Genomic DNA, 27,973 nt, shown 5'->3' with positions numbered 1-27,973 from the left:
TCCCCCTGAGAATTATCAGTCCACTCCCTTTCTATGCCCCTGATTCTATTATATTCACCAGATTATTCTGTTCCTCAGGTTTTTAATTCACTTGATTTTTAGGTTCACTTGTTGATAGATATGTATTTGTTGTTCATAATTTTTATCTTTTTCTTCTTCTTCCTCTTCTTTAAGAATACCTTTCAGCATTTAATATAATACTGGTTTGGTGGTGATGAACTCCTTTAGCTTTTTCTTATCTGTGAAGCTCGATAGATATGTATTTGTTGTTCATAATTTTTATCTTTTTCTTCTTCTTCCTCTTCTTTAAGAATACCTTTCAGCATTTCATATAATACTGGTTTGGTGGTGATGAACTCCTTTAGCTTTTTCTTATCTGTGAAGCTCTTTATCTGATCTTCAATTCTGAATGATAGCTTTGCTGGGTAGAGTAATCTTGGTTGTAGGTTCTTGCTATTCATCACATTGAAAATTTCTTGCCACTCCTGTCTGGCCTGCATAGTTTCTGTTGAGAAATCAGCTGACAGTCGTATGGGTGCTCCCTTGTAGGTAATTAACTGTTTTTCTCTTGCTGCTTTTAATATTCTCTCTTTGTCTTTTGCTCTTGGCATTTTAATTATGATGTGTCTTGGTGTGGTCCTCTTTGGGTTCTTTTTGTTTGGGGTTCTGTGCGCTTCCTGGACTTGTAAGTCTATTTCTTTCACCAGGTGGGGGAAGTTTTCAGTCATTATTTCTTCAAATAGGTTTTCAGTATCTTGCTCTCTCTCTTCTTCTGGCACCCCCATAATTCGGATGTTGGTACGCTTGAAGTTGTCCCAGAGTCTTCTTACACTATCTTCAACTTTTTGGATTTTTTTTTTTTTTGCTTTTTGCTTTTTCGGTTGAGTGTTTTTTGCTTCTTTGTATTTCAATTCTTTGTTCCTCTAGTCTGTTTTTGGGTCTCTGTATAATATTTTTTATTTCAGTCAGTGTATGTTTAATTTCTAGTTGGTCCTTTTTCATATCTTCAAGGGTCTCATTATATTTATCGGCCTTTTCTAGGATATTCTTGAAAAGCCTTATAACCGTGGTTTTGAATTCTATATCCAGTCGTTTGTTTTCCTCCATTTCTTTCGTTTGTGAGAGACGCCGCATTTTCACTGCTTCCCTGAGTTGGTAGGGTAGATTTGTGTGCTAGGTTTCCTATATGGCCCAGTGGGTCGGCCTCCCCAGTTAACCTGAGGTGGACACTCTTGGCGCACCCCTTTGTGGACTGTATGTACAGCCTTGTTGTAATTAAGTCTTGATTGTTGTTGGTATCACTGGGAGGAATTGACCTCCAGGCCAGTTGGCTGTAAGGATCAGCTGTGTCTACACTGGGGAGAAGTTCGGTGCTGGAGACAGCCTTATAGGATTAGACTTGCCAAATTGCAATAGCCTCTGTGCTCAGCTTGGATGGGGTGGAGTCTCAGGGCGGAGCAGACAGTCTTGGTTTCCTGTCAGCCCTGCTCTTGCGCGCACATGCGTGCCTTCAGACCTCTGCCTTCCCCGGCTCCCGAGTCTCCGCCCAAGAGTCCAGATTCCCCCCACAAGAGCGTGGGTCCCCAGGGGCTCGCCTGGAACTGGGGTTCAGTGCAGTCAGAACTGGGGCTCAGTGCAGTCAGGAGCTTCTGACTCCCTTCCACTAGGGAAAGCCTGTGGCAACCTCCGCAGCCTTTGTGTGCACTAGCACGTGCGCGCCTTCAGACCTCTACCTTCCCCGGCTCCCGAGTCTCCGCCCGAGAGTCCAAATTGCTTCCGTAAGAGCATGGGTCCCCAGGGGCTCGCCTGGAACTGGGGTTCAGTGCAGTCAGAATTGGGGTTCAGTGCGGTCGGGGGCTTCCTTCCCCCTTCTGCCAGAGAAAGTCAGCCAGGCTCTCAGCCGCCCTTCCTCTCTGCGCGCACTTAGCCGCCCTTCCTCTCTGCGCGCACAAAGACCCTTTGCCGTACCTCCAATTCTCTGTGAGCTTTTCTCTTTCCTTCTAGTTGTAGAATTTTCACTCAGCCAGCTTTCCTGTGGTTCTGGATGGTGTCCGTTCTGTCTTTTAGTTGTAGTTTTGAAATTGTTGTGCGAGGCAGCAGTTTAGGTGCTTACCTATGCTGCCATCTTGGTTTCTCGAATTTTTCATTTTTTTAAACAAACCTTCATAAAAGACTTTACTAAATGTTGATAAATACACACTCTCTCTTCCTCCTTCTACCAAGGAAAAATTTGGTACTGTACCATAAAATAAAGTGTATATAAGAACTCATATCACGAATCAGCTAAGTCCTCTTCCACTCCGGGATTTGTCTTTTGCTGTAACAGTGGCCATACACAATGACTGGAGTGCAGATGCACAACTGAGACAGCAGGTCGCTGTCAGTTTTTCACGTTGGGTTTTGCAATTGTGAATGGTGCTATTCGTTTTTAATATTTTGACATTCCTGCCTTTATCAGCAGAGTGGATTTAAACCTTGGCTTTTATATGTTTGATAAAGATGGCCTTTCTGTAGGAAGCAGGAGATGGGCATTGATTTCCCCACAGAGCTACATGGACAGATCCATCTACACTCTCTCTCACCTGTCACTCACTCACCCCACTTCTCAATCACATGTGTTCATTTCCACAGTGCTGACAACCCAGGGGACAAAGAAAAGATAACAAACCCACCCAGAGAGCCACATATAATCCTCAAACGTTGGGAAAACTTAATATAACCCAACCGTAAGGGAAAAACTCAACTGATCACGTGGTTAGTCTCTTTAAACATAGAGTCAAAGTTGACTGGGGCTGCTAATGCCAGGCCCAGTTCTTAATTTATCTAATCTATTTTAATCCAAATGGATTAGTAAAGCTCTTGACAATTCCAAGTAGTAATTCCTGTGAAGATTTAGGGAGTGGTCTTCTAAGTCCTGCTGTCTGCAGGTGATCGTTTCTGTGGCCAAGATCTGAGGAGACAATGGCAGAGCTGGGGGAGCAGCTGTACAACAGGGGGCATTTTCCTCCTTCTCCCAGCAGCTGGCATGAGGAACCCAAGGGCAGGGCACAGAGCTGTGTCATCTCTCTCTCCCTCTCTCCTCCCCTTTCAAATTCTCCTTCTGCCTCTGTCAAAAATCACAGCACGTCTCCTACAATGGACTCTAGTCAGGGAGGCTCAGGCACCTGCAGCCTAGAAGCAAGTGAGATTTCCCTGCCCCTTGAACTTGATCCACAGCCCCCACCCCTACAAATTGACACGCCATGCTCAGAGGCACCAAGGCCTTCCTGCGGTTAGATGGTTCCAGGGGAACTGCTGCACCAGAACCTTAAAGCATTTGCAAAGTTATATTTGCATTTAGTCACAATAGAAAAAGAGAGAGTTTGTCTCTCTTTCAGCTAAGGTTAAACACACACACACACACTTTTTGATAAGAATATACTTACATCACTTAGCGTATTTCCTGCTGCCATCATCTGCCTCAGCAGTGGGTTCTCTGAAGCAGGAAGTACATTATAATCTGCTTTTCCTTTATTCTTTTCATAGTTTTCTTTGTATTTTACCTGTGGGAGTGAAACAAAGTGATAAACTCTGCAGGTTATTTTTGCTCTCATCTCTATTGTGAATATTATGACATAGTTCCACAAATCAATTTTCTCTCTAGAAAAAATGGCAGCTTGACATTTTATAAACAAAATACTCATAGAAACTAATAACAGGAGCAGAGAAACTGCATACATTTCCAAGATAGCTTTTCTTCCCACTCATTTACTCATTTAAAAATCTCCATTATGATATTTTTCAATATCGATTACATGCCAGGCTCTGGGACACATACAAAAAAGAATAACACATGGTCCCTGCCCTAAAAGATACAGGTAGATAGATACATAAATAATGGGGGAGAGAAAGATACACAAATAATGACAGCACATATCCCAGATGCCTGTTGCTCCAGAACCCTGATTCAGCTCTTAACATCCAGCTGCCTATCCACCAACACATTTTTAAAGGAAGAAAGCACCATGAATCTACTCTTTCATGTCTCATCTGTGGCCATGCCTGTGAGCGAGCCTGTACTTAATGTACAGGCAGGAGAGGAGGAAAGGGCTGGGGTTGGGACGAATGGTGGCAACTTCACCTTTCTCTCTGTCCTTTCCTCTTTGCACCTTTGTCCTTTCCAGCTTTAGCAGAGGCTTTACATGAGGGCTCACAAGCCCCTGTCAGGAACATGTCCAAAAGAGGAGAAGGAGAAAATGGTCCCAGTTCTGACCATAATCCCTAGGGCTAGCCATTTGTTCAGCCAGTATAACCATGGAATATAGATGAGCTCAAAGAATCCCAGATAATCTATCAACATTTAAGAACCCCAGGAAACAAATGCAATCAGCTTGATATCCAAAGGCAGGAGATACACAACTGAAAACCAGATGCACCGCCCTCCCCCCTACAGACCACACAGGGGGCTCACCAGGGATGGAAGACAACCTCTCTCTGTCTCATAGAGTTATGTATTCCTTGGGGGGAAAAAAGTCCCCTTATGTTTTAAAAAAAAAGTCCCCTCTTCACACATTCATCCATTTTCTTCTTTTCTTTTTAGCAAAATACCTTGAAAGAGTTGAATATATTCCTATTTTTCTATTTCTCTCTTCTCATTCACTCAACTGAATTGCTCTCATCAGATTCACCAGGGACCATACACTGATAAATCCATCTCAGCAACATGTGATACAGTTGATCACTGCCTTCTCCCTCCGCTTGCTTCCTGAGAAATCGCTCTCTGGACTTTGCTCCTACCTCATCTCGCTGACATCTTCACATGGAACACTCCAGAGTTCAGTCCTTAGACATTCCCCACTCATTCCCTTGATGGTCTCCATGCTTATGACATTAAATACTATCCGTATGCTGATAACTCCCAACTTTATACAACCTTGCTAGACAGCTCCCCTGAAACTTCGGACTCGTGTAATCAACTGCCCACTTGACATTTCTACTTGGATGTCTAAAATGCATCTCTTACATGTTTGAAGCTGAGCTCACAACTCTCTTGCAAAAAAAAAAAAATCACTGCTTTCACAGTTTTTCTTATCTGGATAAAGGGAAACCCCATCCATCTAGTTGCTTAGGCCAAACTTTCCTCTCATACTGCACATCCAACCCAATATCAAATCGAGCCAGCTCAACTTGCAAAATACTTCTCATCACTTGTCCTGCTACCCTCCTGGTTGAAAACCTCACTGTGTTTTTTTTATTATTTTTTTATTAAATATGTTCTTATTGATTTTAGATGCAGAGGAAGGGAGAGATAGAAACATTGACTAGAGAGAAACATCAGTATCAATTGGCTGCCTCCTTCAGACTCCTTACCTGGGATTGAGCCTGCAACCAGGCATGTGCCCTGACTGGGAATCGAACCAGTGACCTCTTGGTGCATGGGTCAATGCTCAACCACTGAGCCACACCAACTGGGTGAAAACCTCACTGTTTTGCACCTGGATACTGAAACAGCCTCTTACATTATGTGATCTTTCTTCTCTCACTCCTCCAGCAGAGCCAAAGCCAGGGTTAGAATCAAGTCTGTTTGGCTTTGCAGTTTATGCTCTTTCTAGTGCCCAGCCTGCTCTAGAATTCCAATGTGTCTGATGATTTACCAAAGTCACTCCATAGCATGCCTGAGCCTATGCATGGATTCATGTATGTTGTCTATGACTACATTTCCACCAGTTCATCGGAATGTAAGAAAAATAATGGTAGTGGTGAGTGTGGAAGGGTCTATATTCAACTGCCTTTTCCTGAGGGGGTCTTAAGACCCCTCTTCTGCATTATGTATGAAATTATAGCATTTCTACTTCTGGGTATCAAAAGTCCTCTACTGCCGAAACCGGTTTGGCTCAGTGGATAGAGCGTCGGCCTGCGGACTGAAGGGTCCCGGGTTCGATTCCGGTCAAGGGCATGTACCTTAGCTGCGGGCACATCCCCAGTGGGGGGTGTGCAGGAGGCAGCTGATCGATGTTTCTCTCTCATTGATGTTTCTAACTTTCTATCCCTCTCCCTTCCTCTCTGTAAAAATATCAATAAAATATATTAAAAAAAAAAAAAGTCCTCTACTATATGAGATTTGGGAATGGTAACTGGGTATTGTCAATGCTCATACACAGCAAAAAAATTTTTTGAATTTGGTAGCCCTATTACAATCCCAAAGCACTTTTTTGTCCCCCCCCCCTCTTTTTTCTATTACATACAAAAACAAGAGTTATAAGAAGTTCACGCACACTGAGGTGATCAAGATAAACGAGAGAATTTCCTCATACCTTGCTAGCTGCCACCCCGGCTTGTTTATTCATTTTGTACTCCGGTGTTTCCGTCTGCATGAAGTAGATCTGGTCTTTCATGTTCTCAAAGCTTTCATGATATTTCCTCTGTAAGACATGAAACATACTGAAGAACTCTGTGGGGGAAAACTGCGTAAGGCTTTTACATGGGGGGACAGAGGCTATTTAGAGAAGATACCCAACACCGTGCCCCTCTTGGCTTACACAAGTTCGATTTCAATTACAGAATGTGGTGCCATCACCAAAACAATTAGCAACTTAACAGGGGTTTGGAGCAGTTACAGTAGGTGAAAGACAGACTCCAAGAACAGACTCTCAAAGGCTGGGACAAAGACCTTAAGAGGGCTTCTGTTTCCCAGTGAGGAAAACCTGGAAGAAACTCATGAGTTTCATACATGTACTGTTTAGGTTCCCAGCAAAGAATAAATTTAAAAGGGCCCTTTTGATCAGTACTCACTTTGAGACCATATTGTTCCTATGAGAATTGAAGCAAGAATAATGGTATCTGATAAAAAAAAATATTTCTCAAAAAAAAAAAAAAAGAAAAGGAAAGATTGTGGTATTTCTTTTCTTAATAGGAACTCTACACAAGCCTTGCTCCCAAGAAGAGGTGCCAGGACATAGGTCTTCCAGTATCACTTTGGGTGCAGCAGGTGGCTAGAAATCATAAAGGAAGGATCCCCTCTCAGACTAGGGCTTTCCAGCCATCCCTTTCTACTTACTGTGCTGAAGTTATCGGCATTTATCCTGGCGGCTGCAATTTCAAAGCAAGGTGTCTCACTCCATTTGCCTTTGACTTTGTTTTCATAGTCTTGCTTGTATTTTAGCTAGCAGAAAAGAAGACAAGCAAAATCCAGGATTTAACACATAAGAGTGCAAATCAAGTGGTAATGGTTAACTTTCAAAAATATCTTGATTAGACCTTTCGTGGGTCCTTAAGAGATGTCTTCAAATCTTCCAATACAGTGTCAATTTACCCAACAAGAAAGCTGAATGAGGGAAATAGAGGTACTAATTCCTCCTCCTCTCACTGAGATTGGGGACTTAGTTCATTTCAGAACTCACAGGTGTTCCCTGATGTTTGAGGAAGGAGAGAGACAGAAGTATCTTCCATTTGTAATTAATTGTTATAATAAAACCACTCAACCCCAACTTTCCATGCCAAATGAATTTAGCCATTACTTTGTGAGCTTTAACAAAACCTCTGGTTATATAGAAAGCAATACCATAACAAAATTTGGCTTGCAGGCCAATGAATGAGACTCATTTAGACTTCAAGAAATTTTAGTGAAAACTGGAAAGTAATTAAAAAATTAAACTGGGATCTCTTCATAGGTCCCAGACACCATAGCACCAGAGCCCTAGGCTGTGAAAGCCTTGGAGGGAGGAGTTATGTCTTCTTCATTTTGCATCCTCAGAATCTGATACAAATGCAGCATGCAGAACTTACCTTATAAATGTTTGTTCAACCGCACTAAATCAACCGCACTAAATTGAACTGAGGCCATGGTATGTGGTTTTGAACGACCTTGGCTTGAGTGTTATTTGAATTAGCCTAGCCAACCCCAAACCTAAGCACATGAGCCGGAGTCAGAGCTGGGTTAGAGCAGTTTCCCCTCCTTGGCTCACAGAATGTGTTAACAGACATAACCAATGTGTTTCAAAGTGTTTGTATGCCGAACCTCCCCATCCCCCATCACACTCTTCAAGGAAAAATAAAGTGGTTTTCTAATATACATTTAGCAGAACAAGTACTAAGGGTAACTGATGTGTAAAGACAGTGAGTTTGAGGTAAAGGAATTCCACCCCTCTCTCAAGTGCTCTATGTCCTTCCTTCTCAAAAGGTTAATATGCTAATTAATAACCAAGTGGTTTTAATAGCTATACATTTAAGAGCTCTGGACCTGAATTAAAAAGCTCTGGGCCCACAACTTGATGCCATCATTTCCAAAGGTGTAAGTTAGTGTCTCTAAGCTTCAATTTTCTTAACCATATGTGCTGACAATAATATGTACACATAGGATTGTTAGGAATTTTTAATAAGGTCATACATACACTGAAGAATGGTTTATAAACTCTACAGTGATAAACAAATGTGAGGTATAATAATTGTAACATAAAGAGAGTAAGAAACTCTGAAGAAAAGTGTGTGTGTGTGTGTGTGTGTGTGTGTGTGTGTGTGTGTTTCTTCAATGGAAAGTTTTGCTGAGATAAAATTTGCTTTATACTGCTGATTAGTTTGCCTACTCTTCTTTTTTGAAGCTTTAAATAACTGAAGTCAATAAAAACTGATTTTTCAATTTGTTAAGACAGCCTACAGAAGTGTTTCTAAACGTCTTGGAGAATAGACCTTATCAGGAATTTGAGAAAACTGTAAAATGCCCATAAATACTTACAACTTCAGAGATACTTGATGTGCACACACCAGAGGTTAAGATCTCCTATTGCAGAGATACTGCCATTCCTCTGCCTGCTGTCAAAGGCAGAAAACTCTAGGGTTGGGGGTGGGGAGCAGTTGGGCCCGATGCACCCCAAAACTGAGATATGGAGAACTTTGTAATAAAATGTAAGGTTGAGAAGGCGGCAAATATTCTTAATGAGGTCCCAAAGTGGGCTATTATTTAGAACTAAGGATCACATATGTAGATTTGTTAAGCAAAATTGAGTAGGAGATTAATTCTCACAGTAAGAGATGTATGTCTGATGTTTTTAAACATATTAAACCAAGATGCAGAATAAGACTGGAAGACTACCTTATCCAGAGTCCTTCCCCCTTCTCGACCTTCATGAATCAAAGCTTGTCATCCCATCCCACCCAGAACCCAAGTGGGTCCGGGTGGAGGCGGGTCTCTCACAATCCGTTCCTGAGTCCTCCCAAGTCTGGGAAGATTTTCACTATGAGAGAGGAGGCTGGCGCTTGTTAACTGCTGAGAAAGGTATGGCCTTCCCCTTTGCAGCCTAATTTAGTAAAGAGACTCATAAGGGAGTTTGAAAGTGATTTTAAGAATCATTTTCAAATACCCACAGTGCATACTCAATAAGGTAAAAGAATGTTGTCTTAGTAAGATATCTTTTAAAATATCCTATATAATAAAGAGCTAATATGCAACTTAACCCTCATGCCTTCACAAGATTGCTGCCTACAACCAGGCTAGCAGGGGGGTCTTAGTGAGGGATGACCAAATGCCTGAACAGCAGGCTATGTGGGGCGACCAGGTCGGCAGAAGAGTTAGTGAGGGATGACCAAAAGACTGAACAGCAGGCTGCGTGGGGCAACCAGGCCAGCGGGGGAGCCATGAGGGGTGACCAGGCCAGCAGGGGGGGTCAGTAAGAGGCGACCAGGCCGGGGGGGTGCAGTTGGGGGCGACCAGGCTGGCAGGGGGGCAGTTGGGGGTGACCAGGCCAGCAGGGGGGGCAGTAAGGGGTGACCAGGTCGGTGAGGGGGGCAGTTAGGAGTGACCAGGCTGGCAGGGAGGGGGCAGTTGGGGGCAACCTGGCTGGCAGCGGGGGCAGTTAGGGGTGACCAGGCAGGCAGGCAGGTGAACAATTAGGAGTCAGCGGTCTAGGATTGTGAGAGGGATGTCCAGGGATCAGGCCTAAACTGGCAGTCAGACATCCCCCAAGGGGTCCTGGATTGGAGAGGGTGCAGGCTGGGCTGAGGGGACCCCCTCCAGTGCACGAAATTCATGCACTGGGTCTCTAGTGCTTTAAATAAAAATAGATTTATTTTTCTTTCTAAATGACTATTTGAAAACAGCTTTTTCTTTTTCTTCCAAAGATCAGGGGTCTTTGCTCCCCTGATTTTATTTACAATGTCAACCCTTTCAGTATGCCATCTCTTTATGAACAGTTCTGAAGTTAATTTCTGCTTAGCCCTGGGCAAAATCTCAGATTCATGGTATTCCTACTAGTGAAATTTTACTGTACATAAAAAAATTTAAGAACAAACTGAGACTCAACTCCACAGAGGGCAAAGAAAAGTATTTATTTAAAAGCAGTAGTATCCCAGGAGAAAGTGGCCCCATTTGGACCAATTTTTAAAAGGGTATTTATCAGGGATCTATTCATCAGCTGAACATCTGTCTCTCTGCATTCCTCAGAGCTAGTTTACCAGCCTAAATATAGGCTGACCAGGCTGTTTGCCAAGGCCTTGCAAGTTATGAGGTGCCCTCCCCACAGCTGTCAATCTAAGCTATGTCTGAGAGACCACTCATACATTCTTATTTTCTCCAAGTCTGACTGAGAGCATAAAACTATATGGGGTCTTCATACTGGGTTAAAACAGATTCCGTGTAGTTACTAGGTTATCTGTTCATATCACTTCCATAAGTCAAATGTAAAAGGATATTAGGACATTGCTTCTGTTTTCAAAATACAGCTTTCATATTTACCAGTCACTAAGTCGTCAAGCTGGCTGAACATTTATTCACAGTTTTATGATGTTCATGGATGTATTGCTTTTGCTGTAGCATTTTTATGGTCATATGCAAAAATACTCAGTGTTTACTTTCTATCTTTTCACCTTAGTTATTTTTTCTGAGGATTGAGGTTTTTTTTAAATTTCAATTTATTAGTTTTAGAGAGAGAGAGGAAGGGAAAGAGAGAGAGAGAGATTTGTTGTTCTACCTGTCCACACATTTACTGGTTGCTTCGTGTATGTGAACCCACAACCTTAGCCTATCGGGACAATGCTCCAACCAACTAAGCTACCCAGCCAGGGTGAGGTTGAGATTATTAAGCAGAGTTTTCAAGGGAACCAGTGTTCTAGTCTTGTTTACTTACCTTGCTCGCTTGATCATTCACTTTCTTCGCAAATACTATATCTGGAGGATCCGCCAGAGATGTGAAATGCGTTTGCTGTTCAATGTGACCTTTTTTGTAGGAAATCTGACCAAAAGAAAGGGATGTAAATGAGCCATCAATAATTATTCTATTTCTCATGTTCCATATGTTGACATTTTAAAAAGACTATGTTTTTATCTTTACTTGAATTTTAAACTTTAGTGTACCAATAGCCACAGTTTATCCTTGTAGATGTTAAATGGCCTTCCCTCAGCATTACTGGTGATTTCTCTCTTTGAGTTTTCTCTCCTCTCCAAGATTATTGGCCTTAAATCTGTTTCCTTCCATTTGACTCCACGTCATAATCTGCAACTGAAATTATTCTCTTAACTAGCATCCTTAACTCCCAACCTCTTGTCTTTCCATCACACCCGTTAGCCTACTGCCAGCTCTGGATTAACTTATCCACACACTACTTACATCCAGGATGTTGAGTGCTACTGAAGAAAATCTATGGATTGGGTAGTGATAACATGATAAGAAAGGTTAAAAGGGTCACAGGAAGAAGGTACAGAGGAGGAAGAAGGAGCCGCTTGAACCCAAGCCCTTAGCTTGAAATTTACATGCCTATCCAACGATATATTCTGTGAATAACAGCTTGCTTGGGGCTCTGTGCCCAGGACTCGGAATTTATCCAATTTCCTCTTTGCCTTTATTGAAGCTTGAACATCCCATGTGTACCTCTGGTCAGCCTCTACTCCCAAGAGCTAGTCAAAAACTGCAACACTGTCCTTAAGCCCAATCAACTCCATCTTATTCTCAGCTTCCTCTTTCATAGAGTAAAGACAGCCTACACACTTATCTTCCCCTGCCTCTCCCACCCCCATCATGGCTCAGAGGGGAAGATCCTTTGCAGGGCATAAGACCAGCACAATGTAGAACATGCACAGATCCCCAGACACATGAAGCCCTCTATGTCTCTGGATCCCACACATTCTGCTTCCTTCCTCTGGAATGCCCCAACTCCACCTTCTCTCCACCTGCCTGCAAACTGCTACTTGTTCTCCAGGTCTCAGGACAAGCACAATTTCCTCTTTTGTGCCCTCCCTGACTCCATGACCTTCTCTGGTGTTTTCACTCAACTTACTTAGCCCTTACCTCCTTTATAGGAATCATCAGATGACACTGTAACTGGCTGTTTACACATATGTCTCTCCTTAGATTGTGAGCTCTGGGACGGCAAAGAACATAAGGTATCATCTGGGAAGCTTTGTGGCCTCCACAGTACCTTACTAGAGTTGAGGGTTCAATGACTAATTTCTGAATGTGTGGTTTATGCACTGAGGCCATCGGGGCAAGTCTATAGAAGAGAAACATCCTCCCAACTCGTTCACTACTCAACTATGAGACTTCTACCTCCCCTGTTTCTCCTTTCACCTGGCAATATCCTTATTTATAAAGTGAAGAGGTTGTATATAGTTCCAAGGTCCCAATCATTTTCTTCATGCTTTAACCAAGTCTAACTCTATCTCATTCTAATAATATCTACCTAGTATCTATAACAAAAGCTTTCATGAACATTAAATCAAGTAAGATACAAAAGACAGATTTTTAAATGTATTCATTGAATTCCAGTGCATAATTTCTTTTAAATGAGTAAAGACCTATGTTAGGCATAGGGCAACCTGCATTTTCCATGACTGCCTAAGTCCTTAAGGAGAAAGGAATATTCTTCCAGGAGAAATGCTTATTAAGTATGACATCCTGTCAAGAGCTTTCTGAGAAATCAGTTCTAGAAGTCCTAATTTCTCAGGAACCTTGCTCAGAATTCTGTCTATTTAAAATTTTGTGCTCTGGATCAGCTGAAGGACTCTCTTAGTGTTTACTTAATCTTTACTTAGATAACAAAGAAATCATGATAATTAGGGTTAAAAGAAACACAGGAATAAGATACAGGAGAAGAAGAGGGATCCTCTGAACCCAAACCCTTAGCTTGAAATCTACATGCCTACCCAGTGGTATATTCTGTGAACAACAGCTTGCTTGGTGCCCAATAATTGTAAAAGTTCATGATGCTGACAGCAGTATTAATAGGCATGTCAGTAATCTGATACTTAGTGCATACTTAGTCTGTAATAAAATAAAAGCATACCTTTATTATAATTCACTTTCATTATGTCTTCTATTGAGCTATCTCAAAAGATGTGGTCAACATTAATTGCTCAAAGTCCATAGCACTAGAGTGGCATGGAGGCAACCCTTCATCTCTCCACTTTGAGGATAAAGGGAGACATTAGGAGATTAAGTGTCTTCTTGGAAACCTCCCCTTAGGCTTACATGACATACATTTCCTGGTTCCCCTTCAACTTCTCCAACCATCTGTCCCCTCTTTCTTTTGCTGGCTCCTTTCCAGATGTCCACAGTGTGGGTGTCCTTTACAACTCGGCCCTTCGTCATACATTGTTTTGTCTTCCTCATACATTTTTATGTCTTCAGTTGTCACTTACATTTTGATGAATCTCAAATATTAATCTCTTGTCATCTCACATTTATGCAACAGTACTAAATTTCTAATTTATCCATAGGGTGCCTTGATCTGAATATTCCCTCCATTATTTCAACTCTATTTCTCTTTAACTAATGAATCTTTACCAGTTATACCGCTATCCATCCTGACTGCCAGTCTTGGTAATAAATTCATCTGTGGCTCCTTTCTCTCTTTTGTTTCCAATATCCAATATCATTGACACTTTTTAAATACTTATTACCTTAAGATTTTTTTCCTCCTCTTTGTCCCCATCATCTCTCTGATTCATCTATATTACTAAAATAGTCTTATACAAACAGTCTCCTATGATTTTGCCTAGTCCCAAACTATCATATTGTCCATCAATATTTCTCCAGATTCTACTTTTATCTTGTAATGAGGTTTCCCCAAAATCTTATGATGCCTCTTACTGCCTACCATATCATATTAAAGCTGTTTTGCATGATTTTCAAGGTCCTGGTGCCAGTTTCTTACAAGTGCACTTGTAACTTGGCGCCCACAGCATTCACTTTCTTAGTCCCCTGATACCCCAAACTCATTTCACCCCTATCCCTTTGTTCGAGATCTCTCTACTTGAAATGCCCTTCCTGTTCATCACTGCCCATTCTCTTGAAATTACCACTTCCACATGGCCTTCTCTGATTACTCACATGTGTCTTGTCTTTCTCTTAGCAAGTATTAGACTGTAGAGCTTGTATTTTTTAACTTTTTTCTTGTAGTTTAATATATAACAATTTCATCTGACCGGCTTGGCTATAGGTTTTTCAAGGCAAATGATGAAAACTGCTTATTGTATGCTTCTGTCCTGCCAGGGATGCATGCATATTGGACTTTCAATAACTAAATTGATCACTTGGTAAAGGTCACATTATGTTACATATTCATGAGATACAGAACCAAAAAGCTAACCTTAAAAGAAAAGCAGGAGGTCCCCACACATTAGAATTGACACACTAGATGGCCTTACAATTTTTACACCTTCTTTAGTTCTTAGCTTATCATATGCAAGAATAAGAATATATCTGCTGTATTTTAAACAATTACATGCAACCTAAGATAGAAAATACATCCACTAAATTTGCAGGTGGTATCAAGTGAGAGGCGATAAAAATGAGAACTCCAAAGTTGGATACACCATGAAATGAGTATATATAATTTTTGTGCAGGGCAAGATAGAATGGTAAGATCCATTAGAAATAAATCCCAATAAGTTTTAAAATGCCAACTGGCTTGTTAAATTCATATTGAATATAAGTTCCAGGGATCTAGCTGACAACTAATTGAAAAACAACTTGGCATTTTATAATAGAGTGCTCTCCTAACGACTTTGAATTTTCAGCGTGGCCTCTAGCAAATCCAGGGGCAAAGAAATAAAGCAACTTCAAACAAGGGGAAGTGCTGGGCCCATGCAAGGCCCTCTGCTGCTGCTGCTTCCCACCCTAAGGACTCTATCAGGGCTTTAAAGTTCCTCTAATAAACAGCTTACAAGGTCTAAAATTCTAGCCAATGGGACTGCTAACATTTCTGCTAACTCTGTAAGATCCTCTATTTACACCGAGAGCAAGAGGTCTTCGTGGGAAAACTACACACGTTTGGTCAAGTATGTCAGACAAGTCCCCATGCAGGAAAACAGGGGACACGCCACAATTCTGACTTTATAATTAGGATAGCAAATCAACTTGGGAAGGTGGCGGTGATTCCAATGGGTTTTAAAAATGCTACTCTGTTATACAGGAAAACTTCAGCTCCAGCCAAGGGGACAGAAGAGAGCATGCTCTTGTGGGAAGAACATTGGCCTTGGGATCCATAAGACCAGGCTTCCCGTCTGGGTTCTACCACTAAAATACCTATGTGGCCTTAGACTTAGGTTCCTCACCTGTAAGAAAAGGGAATTGGACTAAATTATATCTAAAATAAATGATAAAATGTAATTCCAATTAGACATAAAAACTATAATGATTCTAGATATATTCCTCCTCTGCAATAATGGCATTTAGTCTGTTCTAAAGAATTGCAGTGAACTTCTGGCCAGACGATGTATTTGAGGCGCCCGAGTGCACACTACAAATGGTGCTGACTGCAGTCCACTTACATCACTGAGAGCTTTCTGGGCTTGGGCAACCCTCCTCAGCTCCGGGCTGTCATTATAGGGGTAAAACAAACTTTTGTCTGCGTCCCACTCCTCGGTGTATAGTTTCTATATCAGAAAAGAGTGAAAAGTTGTGAGAAAATGAAATCACACAAGAAATACATAATTCTCAATTCATCCATCAATGGCATAAAGAACCAAGGGCAAGGTGAGAGCAAAGGTAAATGGAACTCACAGATCACCTCCCCCTTCCCATTCAATCCAAGTCATAGTTATTAATAGATTCTCCTGCTTCTCCTGACAAATCTTACTGACAGAAGAGCAGCTGAGTTTAATTCTATTTCATCTCTTCTCTGTGGCTTTACCTACTTCCTGCAACAAGGGCCAGTGCAGGTGTAAGGAGCCAGGAAGCTAATTAATATAGTTTCTGTCACAAAATAGACCCTTCGTAAGAGTGACAGCCAGGAATATCCAAAGTGTAGCACAGGGTCTACAGAAACACTAAAATATTGCTTTGTGGGCTAGCAGAGCTGGATCTCAGGAGCATCTTTGCCCCCTGCCTCCTACTCCTCCCCCAAGTGGCTCAGGTTCCTGATAGGACCCTCTCCTCTGCTCCGCCCAGGGCTTTCTTCTCAGTTCCTTCTTGCCAAGCCCTGCCCCTGCAGCCCCACAGGTCTCAAGGCGACTCACAAAATGACTGGAGAACCGTATTTCAGATTACCAAGAGTTTAGGAATAATCCTCTAAACGACATGGTAGGGAAACAGGAGATAGAGGGGTGACAAAGAAGAGGCCCTTACCTTACTGAACAGGGCTGTGTTCTTAATGGCATGGACAAGTTCAGGGGCATCAGGGGGAAGCAGGTACTTATCCTTGTTGTCTTCCCAGTTCTGCTTGTATAAAACCTAAACGAAAAGAGCAGAGGGTTTGATGTCTCCCTGTGGACATGAGGATTGAGAACAAAGTTTTCTAGCATCGATTAGGAAAACATCTACCACACCAACATCCCATAATAATTTCCTCCAATTTAGTAAGCTTTTTCTTGAAAAAAAAATCTAATTTTTAAAACTTAATTATGATTCTTATTCTCTATAGATTCCTTTTAAATGCTGCAACCTATCCATTATTGTCTGAATTTGGATGGTACACATGTGTGTGTTTTTTATTTACATGGTGTTTTCAAAAAGTGTTTTTAATTAGTTCCCTACATTTAAAATTTGCAGATTTATCATAAAAATTCAGCTCCAACTTCCTTAAAAAGTAAGAGACTCTGACAACACGGGGACTGCGTTCCATGCAGCAACTGCAATGGAGTCACACGGGCTCTCCAATCCACCTAGCTCCTGCGGCCACTCGGTCATCTGGGCAACCTCCCTGACACGTGTGCACTCAGAGCTCACAGTGCCTGTGATGCAGTGGGGCTGGCGAGCAGGGTCAGGCCTGTCCAGTGCCATCCATCCCCTGACCTTACCTTACTGACTTGCTGCGACACTTTTTTTGCATGTTCAATGTCCTTTGCTTTTTCATCTACATGACAGATAGTTTTAGCAATATCACCATCCATTCGATATTTTACCTGCAGAAATAATGTCCAGTTAGAATTCAGGACAGGCAAGACCATATGAGTATATTAAAGAATATCTTAACAAAGAGCATCTACCCAATCACTCTATGTCTGCATCGCAAAGCAAAGTTTCTTTATTTCCAGTAGAAAACTATGATCGTTGAAGATCTGCAGAGCCCTGTATTTACTGTGTGTCTGCTTTCCTGGCTGAATGTCAGCCTCCTTGTGCTCCAGTAGGGAGGACCACAGTGAGTTGGAACTTCCAAAGCACATTACCTCTTAAATTAACTCTCTGAACAAGCTTTTAGAAGCCTCTTTGGGTTCACATTTAGAGCAGCATCATCTATGGCCAATGTTTCCTCTGGATTCCTGAACTGGCTCACAGTAATTCAACCCCTTATTCTCTCCACACCTACTTAAAGCCAATTCCCAGTGGTAGGCGTATTTGTATATGTGTCTGTGTTTTATTTCAACAATGCCGCCCACCTCACTGAGTTGGTCTTGTACTTTCTTGATTCTGCGATGTTCTGGGGTGTCTGTTGTGATGGTGGATGGCTGTCCTTTTCCTTTTTCATAGTTTTCCTTATATTTATTCTGAAAAGAATAGCAGGTATTAGCCTAAAATCTTATAATGCAGCAGCAGAAATTTCAGGCAATGCATTCATCCCCATCTGATAAAAAGCAAATCTGCAAGTTATAACAATTATCAGTTTTAACAGCATTTTTTTTGTCCTCTACTCTGATTCTCAGCAAACACTAAAATAGATTTGTTAATTGCTCTTCCTAAACATGCTTGTATAATAGAGACGGTAGAAATGATATTACAGACTATTGTCTTGGATATGCCCTAAAATGACTCTCTTAATGTTTTTATTGTCTGAGTGCACACATAAAAAGCTTGAAATGCAATAATTTTAGAAAATAAATACAGAAATGGAACCAAATGTGAAAAGATTTAACTGCTAATACAATGCAAAAATATTCAATTCAAAAGTTGCAGCTAAACTCAGTGATCTGGATAGTTGACACACCACCTGAATTAATGGAAAATCTCCATTATGGAGTATTTTGAAAAGAAATGCAATTTTATTGTTTCTGCTAAATATACAATGAGTTTTTGCCTTATATATAATATGCATAATTTATTATATTATTAATATTTCAAGAGTATTCATGAGTGGAGTAGTCAACAATCTAAATTATATTATTGATTTAGTTACTAACCACTCTTAAAATATTAAAAACCTTTGCTAGCATTCTGCTCAGTCTACCAGAAATTCTAGGATATCAGTGTCTGAATTAATGATATTTTTATGGCAATTAGTTGACAAAAATAATTTCTATTTTTGCTCAATACTACAGTGATAAAAAAGGCAAGGTTATCTTATTTTTAGAAATCTAAGTTTTAGATCATTCAAGAATATGAACTAGAAATGTACTCAATAGTCCCCAAAAGTTAACACTCAACCAAAAGTAAATATTTATTGCCCAACCACAACAGGATGCTTTTGACATACTAGTAAACATTAGTCTTATATAAACCAATGTTCCCTGAGATACTTTACATTTTTTTTGCCCCTCAAAAGGACATGCAATCAGGCTACCTAGTGAGATCTCAGCCCTCCATAGACAATCAACAAATTAGATCCATTCAAATGGATCTGATTCTGCTACCAATCAGTGTAACTTACAGAACTTTAAAGACCAGGGGCCATCAAGAGCAGTGATGCCTAACCTGGACCACACCTTAGAATCACCTGAAAAACTCTTAAAAATCCTTCTACACTGGCCCCAAACCCAGACTGATAAAACCAGAATGGCCCAGCATTAGTAGTTTTAAAGCTCCCAGGTGTTTATAACCATACAGCCACAGTTCAAAACCACTGTTCTAGGGTACAGCTGAACATTCTTATCTGTGCTGGGCCAGCACAGCCAAGGGTTCGGTGAGCCTGCGGCGGGAGAGGGCAGCAAAGGATTAAAGAAAAGACAGACAAAGAGAATAAGCTGGGGCTTGGTGGATCTCCTGTACCTGGCTGAGGCCACAGAGAGAGATTCAGATGGCAAGCTGATGCTTTATTTTATAGCCAGAGGTAAACAAGGTAGTGGTCACCACAGTTACAATGTTCTTGTGAGTTTCACTTGTTTTGGCAGCACTTGCTGCACCTCCCACAGCCCATTAGCTACCTGGGAAGGATCTAGGGGGAGTCATAAGGTCAAGCTTGATTATGTTAAGAGGGCTGTGCCCTCTAAGCTGGGACTTGTTTGTGGCTTTGCCAACAGGTCAGTCTGAGGCTTAACCCTATAGCCGCTCCCTACATCGATCCTTAGTTTCTTAGTCTGATCCTGGTTTTCTACACTACATGTTCTTCACCAACCATCTCTTAGAGACCTACTTAAGAGGCATCTTGCTCATTATTTAAATAGATGCCATTTACTAGTAGCTTCTATGAACCGATGTCAACTAAATCTGTATTTATGATTTTATTTTTCTAGATTGGCTATCTGTCAATAAATTCCAATAAGTGCTTTATAAATGGCCTAATGCTTATTTTGCAGGAATAATTTAAACAAGCATGCTTTTCCTGATGCTGCAATGGTACAAATAAATCACAGGAAAGGAAACCTCAAGGCTCGCAAGAGTATATATTTCTTCAAAATAATTTTGTCTCATACAAGGAGCAGAATCCAGCCAGCATCCAAAACAGAGTTGGTTGAGATCAGTAATTTCTCCGTAATAAATCCAGGTTAGCAGAAGTCATGTTAAACTTACTATGCTAAAGAGGTCCTGCATTTTCCGACTGTGTGCAATGTAGGGAGTCATGAATTTAGAAGAGTCCACTTTCTTCCTGATAACCTTCTTCCTCTCGGCCGGCTTTGCTGGTTCTGGCTGGGCCAGCCCTGGTTTCGAAGGTTGCTCATAGTCAGATATTGTCTTTGTCGTCGTAGTTTCATAGATTTCTGTTATTGTCTGAAAATTCGACATACCATTCAACATTGTTATAAAAGTAAAAATTGCAGTAAGCATGATCTTGGTATTCTGACTTATATCCCTGGTGTTACTTCTCCATAACTAAAATAGGCCAAAGCAGAAAATCACACACTATATCCATTTGAAAGCACATTATGTCACATACATACTGTTGATTGTTCAAGATTGCATGGAGTAGAACGGTTGCTTCTTATTAATTTACAATATTGCCTTAAAATTCCACTTGCAGAAAGGAACTCAAACACTTTAAGGTGGGATTAAAATAAGAAGTAAAGTATTCTTGAACATTTAAAAATATTTTAAAGTTGATTGGGTAAAGTAAAAGCAAACTTGGGATCAGAGGACAAAAGATTAAGACAATAAAATAAAGCTCACATTCTTGACTTTGATATTAACTTTTAAATAAGTCTAAGGAAAAGTTGGTTAGTTATTCTGCAGATATTTAAGCATTCTCCCCTGTAGTATGAAACAAAGAATAATGAACTTTATAAAAAATGAATCACAACAATATTACAAGTGATCACCATGCTCTTGGCTTAGTAAGTTAGTTAAAGTGAACTGGAATGCCATTTATACTAATAAAGGACAAGAATAATGATGACAACATAATGGGGTAATTATCCTCACAACAGCCCTATGTATGTGGTAGGTGGGAAATTACTGTTTCTTTCAAAAAGCTCTAGTGGAAGAAACTGGGGCCCAAAGTTCAGGTCTAGTCCAAGGTTAAAAATACTGTATGTAAGAAAAGACAATAAGCAGCCAAGTCTTCAATCAATCTCATAATATAACTTTCTTTACAGCTAAAACCACCTGATCAAAGGCAGAGTTCTAGCATCAATTTTGAGAAGAGAAACCTAAGTAATAAGGAAATTGTGTATCTAAGACAACTTTCTCTAGTGTTGTCAGACCATTGCTAATAGGCTGCTTTCTGCTCATTATTTATGACTAGAGGCTCGGTGCATGGATTTGTGCACCACTGGGGTCCCTCAGCCTGGGCTGTGCCCTCTCACAATCCAGGACCCCTCGGGGGATGTCAGACTTTCAGTTTCGACTGGATCTCCGCTGCGGAGATCTGGCTGAAACTGGCAGTCCGACATCCCCGAGGGGTGTAGCAGTGCGTGAAGCAGCAGGTGGCCAGGGAGGAGCCGGGGCGGGCGCCATGCGCTGTGCTGCTCTGGCTCATCCAGGCCCCAATGCACCTGCTGCCACCGCCACTCGGGTAGTGCTGCAGTGGAGGCGGGAGAGGTCCACGCCGCTGCAGCTGCGCTCGCCAGCCCTGAGCCCAGCTTCTGCCTGAGCGGCACTCCTGCTGTGGGAGCGCACTGACCACTAGGGGGCAGCTCCCGCATTGAGCGTCTGCCCCCTGGTGGTCAGTGCGCATCATAGTGACCAGTTGACTGGTCGTTTGGTCGTTGGGTTGCTAAGGCTTTTATAGATATAGATGTGTGGTTGACCATGAAAAACTAACCAATTTACAGCATCTACAGATGTTAGTTTCCACGAAGTCACAGGCTCTCTGAGTAGGCTTTAGGGTTAGTCATCCATATCATTGTTTGTCATGCTCAGGAGAAACATCTCCATGTAGAAAATGAGGCATGCGTGAGATATTTCACCTTGGGGGAAAACGCTTCAATATGGGATATGGGAATGGCTTTCTCAGAATTCCTTATGTCCTAAAGTCTAAGTAGCATTTTATGACACTGCCAAGGACAAAGGGTTAGAGGCACCATCCCTATCAGCAGAGATGGTGCCCAACACGTTACAACTCTACACAGCACACCTACTGGTCCCAATGCGAATTACAAGTTCAAGGCCATCCCTTTGCTGCAGTCAGAGTGGTGATAGCCACTGATGTTACTCTAATTAGCTTCACCTGCATCAAAAATACCACATGAACTATGGGGCGAACCATCCCCCAGCATCTTGGAGAGGTTGAATGGCAAAAACGGAGATAAAGCCTGTCAAACAGGTATCATTCCTTCTTGTACCCCCAGCTGCCGAGCGCGCACATGGTAAGTGATCCTCAGATTCTTTTTGCCTGCTCTGTGGCTCTTCCTGCTTTAATGAGCGTGCAGTTCATGCAGGTGTGGGCTGGGTCTTACCTCACCCGGCACCTCTTCGTAGACTGTCTCCTCCGTGTAGTACTATAAATAGAGCACAAAGGTGTGGTCATGAGAACCAAAGCAGAAATCACCTCTCCTCCGCCTCCGCTACCCCACCTGGGTTATTTCACTAGCCCACTTTGGTTTGCTACATGTGGGGAAGGAAGCAGAAGAGGGAGCCTGTTCATATTCCGGACCCCATTTTAAGTCGGCGAAACTTCGGGAAAGCTGAAGCAGACGCCATCAGACAGGACAAGGAGATGCAGAGTGATGAGAAAGGTGTCTGGGGCCGGTTACTAGTCATGGGAGGCTATTTTCCTTGGTACAAGTAACATTTTTTTCTCCTGGTACTCAAGTAGAATTTGCTGGGGAAATAATATAATAACAATACCTGGAGTGGGTGAATAATCAGTATCAACACTAACACAATTATAAAGTAAATTGCCTTTCCTATGATGCTAAAATCAGAGAGAAACTCTGATGAAACTCACTGTTGGCTAACTAATAATAAAGCAAAACAGAAACCTCAGTGTGAATAAAATGTTTAAATGGATTGTGTCATGGAAATAATAGATCCAAAGGCATAGACACATCTCAATTATCCCTAGATCACCCTGATTGCTAAGTAATGAGCTTCTTCCAGAGTGTCAAGCAAATCCCTTTCCAGTGGTGTGATGATCCTAAAGGGGTATTAAAAGGGACATTTACAAATGCCCAGGAGGGAAGAAAAAGTGAGAGATTCCTCATCACAAAACGTGGGAGTTGGGCAGCAATTTGCCACGGATGGCTCAGAGGTGCCTGCAGCCGGGACCTGAAATCGAATCTACTTTTGTTCTACTTCTGACATCACCAGCAATAAATAGACACGGATAGGAACTGGCTGACATTTTGTTTCAGATGCGTAAGGAGAATGGAATCCTGCCCCCAGCCTCAGCCCACCAAGCTGGGGGAGCAGGAGGAAGACTGGTTTAGGCCAAGACACACAGGAAGGGGATGAAAATGAAACACTTGGCTCGTTTTCGCAGTAAAAAAAAAAAAGTAAAGGTTTTATGCTTCATTTGTCTTTTCTTTGTCACCAAAACATACACTCGGGGAAATGAAAAACCATTGAACAAAAAATTTCCCTCGGTGGCCTTTTGTCTTCTGCCCTTGACTCAGTGAACTCTCAAGTTATTGACCCATTGTCAATAAGCCACATGCTCCATTTCACTTGCAGTAAAATTAGTATAAACCTCGCCTAATGTCCCTCACTCTTGCACTTTCTTTGCTCCTTTACTATTTTTTTTTTATTTGAAATCTAACTCCATCTCTGTGTCCTTACACAAGGCAACAGAAATCACAAGCACTTACAGGACCGAGAATATCTTCCACATGCTGGTGCTTCATCCCTGCGAAATACCTTTTGGACACTGTGGGAAATATTATTTGAGGCGGATCCAATGGAACCATTCCTCTGGCCATACAAAACATCCGTGATTTGAGAAGAAATATTAAACTTGAAAGAATGATTCATAACTGTTTTGGATCTTTGCTAGCAGCCAAGTGAAAGCAGCTCTTTGGTAGCCATCCAGTTTTACCTTTGCTGGGCGCTCATGATTGGTAAATGTACCCTAGAAATAAGCTTATAAAAAGGCAACGTTACCCAAATGGTTGGCGTTAACTTGTTTGCCAAGTCTCACTTTTTAAAAGAGCTCTGCCACTAATTAGACAATACATGGGTTGCTTCTTTTTCTTTCTTTCCAAGTTCATTTAAATTTGAGTAGAGTGACAGTACAATTTTATTTAGATGTCCAAGATCCCTAGGAGATGTATTTTTAAAAGCAAATTCCTGCCTGTTTTGTGAACTCTCCCCTGACTATTTTCTCAAATTTGCCACCACCCCATTCTCGTGTCATTTTTTTTGAGGTCAGAGAGACCTTGGTTCAACACTCTCTGGCAGGAAGTCTATTAGTTTAGCACCTGCTGGTCAGACCCAGAGCAGTAATGGGGACAAAATGGCAAGGACGAGAGGCCTAAAAATAACCCCCTCCATTTTTATGACATCTCGTTAAATCAATCGAGTCCATTGCTAAGGACAGTTTTCAGTGACTGATGAACACAATTATATTAAGAAGGTCAAGGGATGTTTAAGTTGGAAGCTAAAAAGTATTCCTGGTTTTAGCATCATAGGAAAGGCAATTTACTTTATAATTGTGTTAGTGTTTGATACTGATTATTCAACCCTTTAGAGACATATGTGAAATGCACACTAGTGATAATTTTGAACATTGACAAATGTGGCCTTTGTCACTGAAGCCAGAGAGTTTAAATGTTATATTGGATGAGATTCATTCTGGGATGTGTGTGTGTGTGTGTGTGTGTTTCAGTAATAAAAGCAACTTTATTTGTAGAATAAAATAAAAATTTCTTCATATAAATATAGACTGGTCCTGCCCTGGCCAGTGTTTCTAAGTGGTTAGAGCATTGGCCCACATACCAAAGGCTCATGGGTTCGATTCCTGGTCAAAGGCATGTACCCGGGTTGCAGGTTTGATTTCTGGCCCCAGTCAGGGCATGTGCAGAAGGCAACCAGTCAATGTGTCTCTCTCAAATTGATTTTTCTCTCTCTCTTTCCCCCTCACTCCCTCCCTTCCACTTGCTCTAAAACAAAATCAATGGAAAAAAATCATCAGGTAAGAATTAACAAAAACAAACAAACAAACAAACAAAGAGATATAGACTGGTCCATAAAATAATCTTCCAAAGACAAATTTTGGCACTTTCATTTGAAATTTGATTCTAGGTAGCTCTTAAAGTTATTTTCATTTTTTTTTAAAAGCACAGATTTTCAAAACTGCCTCCAAGTTCATATATGTATTTATAATACCATCAATTAGTAATTATTAACCACTTTTATATTCCATAGCAGTATATTTATATGGATGTGGAACTAAAGGCAAGAGCTGGTGAAGAAAAACCATAACATGATAAAAACAAAATTATATAATATATATATGAAATAAACAACAACTTTGTAAAATATGTTAGACATCCACCAATAATCTGGAGCGAATTTTTCAAGATGCCACTGTGGTCTTTGTTCTTTTTCAAAATTCAAATGCAAAGCTAGTTTTGTTCCCTTGGGTAAATGCAATGGAGTTGGTGGGAAACTGTGGTTCCAACTCTTTCTTGGGAGCATCCTGAGTTAACTTATTTATTTGCTTACCGATTTTATTTTAAAGAGAGAAACATGGATGCAAGAGAGAAACATCGATTAGCTGCCTCCCGTACACACCATGACCGGGGATTGAACTCAAAACCTGGGTATGTGCCTTGACCAGGAATTGATCCCATGACCTTTAGTTGAAGTGAACCCGTGACCTTTTGTTTTTCGGGGGCTGCTCCAACCAACTGAGACACATGGCCAGGGGTGAGTTTATTTTTTATGTGTGTGCATGCACATGTACATGTATATAAAATCTCACATATTCATTTAATTCATATCTCCCTATAGATAATCAGCTGCTTGAAGTAAAGAGTTTTTCCTTCTATTTCTTTGCAGACACTAAGAAATAGAATTCAGTTTCCAGAAGTTTTTCTCCATCTTCTCTGTCCCTTCGGGGTTGGGAGGTGGGGGAGAAGGTAGTTTTAGTTAGAAGATAAATTAACATCTGCCTTTACCCTACACTCTGTGTTTTGTTTTGTTTTTGAGAGTTTAAAAAAAAGCAAAAGTGGGAAACAGTGATACTTCTTTTCAATTTTAAATCCCACATAATTATAGTGAAACTGAATATAAAATATTCCTTTCTCGTGTGTTAATGATGACTCTTGTGAAGTTATAATAGGCACTGTATTTTTCAAATGATTAATTCACCTACATGGCTTTGATTGTTGCTACATAAAATGTTTTGCTGTCGGAGTCAGTTTTTGTATCTTACCTCCACCACCTCCTCATATTCTTCGTCATCTGCCATTTTCTCAGAGTAGTAGTGGCACCTTCACACTGCTCATGTTCCAGACAAATGAAGATACGTTAGAATCTATCCCCAAAACTGAAATCAGCTTACAACATTATAAAAGCAGAATTTTAAAATCTTATCCGTTCTGCACGTACTTATATGTTTGCAGGCTAAGTGAGAAAAGACATTTAAGTGCAGGTTTGAAAGAATGAATCTGCTTGTGGCTACAAGATCAACTTAGTCCAAGTTGTAAAACAAAGGCGGAGGGGGTTGGGGGTGGCAAGGGAGTGAGAGGATTTAAATCAAAGGAACAGAGTACTTCAACTTCCAAATACTTGGAGAGAAACATTTTCAAACAAAAGGATGGTCAGCTCGGCTTTCCTTTCGGGAGAAATTGTCATTTTCCCCCCATAGCACCAAGATTCTCAGAGGGCTGCCTTAGGTCTCCATATGCTCTGATATACGATACACAGTATATCTTATGTTTCAAATGAGAACATAGCAAAATAAACCTGCCAATAGATTTTAAAAGAAAAATAGAAACCTCAAGGCAATGGGTTTATTTTCCTCCCGAACACCATTGGCTTGTGTGGACTTTTCCCTGTCGTTTCTGTAGCTCTCGTTCAAACCTGGAAAAGAACAAATTGTTGATGCACTAACTGAAGGATGCATAAGATCGAGGGTCTTCGACCTAAGCTTCTAATTCGGGCACCAACCAAAGGATCTCCCAAGGCCTTTGTAGTCAGACGCCAGGGAGTGGGACTCTCTTGATAAAAGTGGATCATGACTTGGAGCAGCTGTTCCTTGGCCCAGACATATTTGCCATGTAAACCTATACCCTGCTGTGGCTGGTTTTGTTAAGCTAGCGAAACTGCCACTCCTCAGGCAAACGAAGCCCAGTAGAAAAGGATAAATATAGGATCCTTTTTCGTACTAATATACTTAGAAAAAAAATCAAAGGCAAAAATGAAAAGATGTTGTTAGATCAGAGAGCCAGCTCGGTTAAGCAGTAAATTGGTTAGTATCAGACTTGATTCTAACCACACATTACATGTCAGATATTAGTAGGGCCTGGGTATGGCGATGGCGTTACAGACTCTCCTAGTCACCGTTTCCATCACCGATTTCCCCAGTTATGACCCACAACTTTGGAAAATACTTCAAGGGAAGTTGTGGCACATCTCCTGAAAGAACATTACAGAAAAAGCCATAAACGGGCCTTACCTTCAATCTATCAAATAAATTTCCTCAGCAGCAAAGCCTCTCCCAACTCTCCCCTCCTGAGAACCCCAAGCAAGAGCCAGCGTGGTGCCTGGGCTCCCAATTATCATGTGGCGAGAGCAGCCAATCAGATCTTGAGTTGCTCAAATTTCAGAAGCTAAATATACTGAGTGATCTTCTGAAAACCACCTGTTCATCAATTTCACTAAAGGATAAAGGGTAACAAATTGCTTGCTTAGAACTTCAAATGTAGCGAAATTTTGCCTAACTTCCAGCATATGGAGTTCAAATTTACGTGAAATCGCTCATTTACTGCAGCCCTGTTTAATGCCATATTCGTGCAAAAGAATTTGGGAGAAAATAAGCATGATTTTGAGAGGCTTTGACCCTTCTGTCACTTCTTTCTTCACATCATTTGTCCAACCTT

At 41.2% G+C, this 27,973-nt stretch overlaps 1 protein-coding gene across 1 annotated transcript in view; it reads right to left on the bottom strand.

Annotated features, from left to right (window-relative positions):
• NEB (nebulin) overlaps positions 1-27,666 on the bottom strand; it is a 198,051-nt gene extending 170,385 nt beyond the window's left edge. The window contains exons 1-13 of the mRNA XM_080669929.1: positions 27,550-27,666; positions 26,870-26,954; positions 26,305-26,369; positions 22,388-22,429; positions 20,067-20,264; positions 17,783-17,890; positions 17,204-17,308; positions 16,533-16,637; positions 15,737-15,841; positions 11,097-11,201; positions 7,037-7,141; positions 6,294-6,401; positions 3,426-3,542 (exon numbers count right to left, since the gene is read on the bottom strand). Of these exons, the coding sequence (XP_080526055.1) occupies positions 3,426-3,542; positions 6,294-6,401; positions 7,037-7,141; positions 11,097-11,201; positions 15,737-15,841; positions 16,533-16,637; positions 17,204-17,308; positions 17,783-17,890; positions 20,067-20,264; positions 22,388-22,429; positions 26,305-26,340 (1,134 nt within the window). The 5' untranslated portion in view covers positions 26,341-26,369; positions 26,870-26,954; positions 27,550-27,666. The remainder of the gene's footprint in view (positions 1-3,425; positions 3,543-6,293; positions 6,402-7,036; positions 7,142-11,096; positions 11,202-15,736; positions 15,842-16,532; positions 16,638-17,203; positions 17,309-17,782; positions 17,891-20,066; positions 20,265-22,387; positions 22,430-26,304; positions 26,370-26,869; positions 26,955-27,549) is intronic.
• Between the last annotated feature and the right edge of the window lie 307 nt (positions 27,667-27,973).

Source organism: Plecotus auritus (genome assembly GCF_963455305.1).
Source record: "Plecotus auritus genome assembly, chromosome: 5".
NCBI classification, from domain to species: Eukaryota; Metazoa; Chordata; class Mammalia; order Chiroptera; family Vespertilionidae; genus Plecotus; species Plecotus auritus.
Note: the sequence above shows the minus strand (reverse complement) of the source record. Positions and strands in the feature narration are given on the sequence as shown.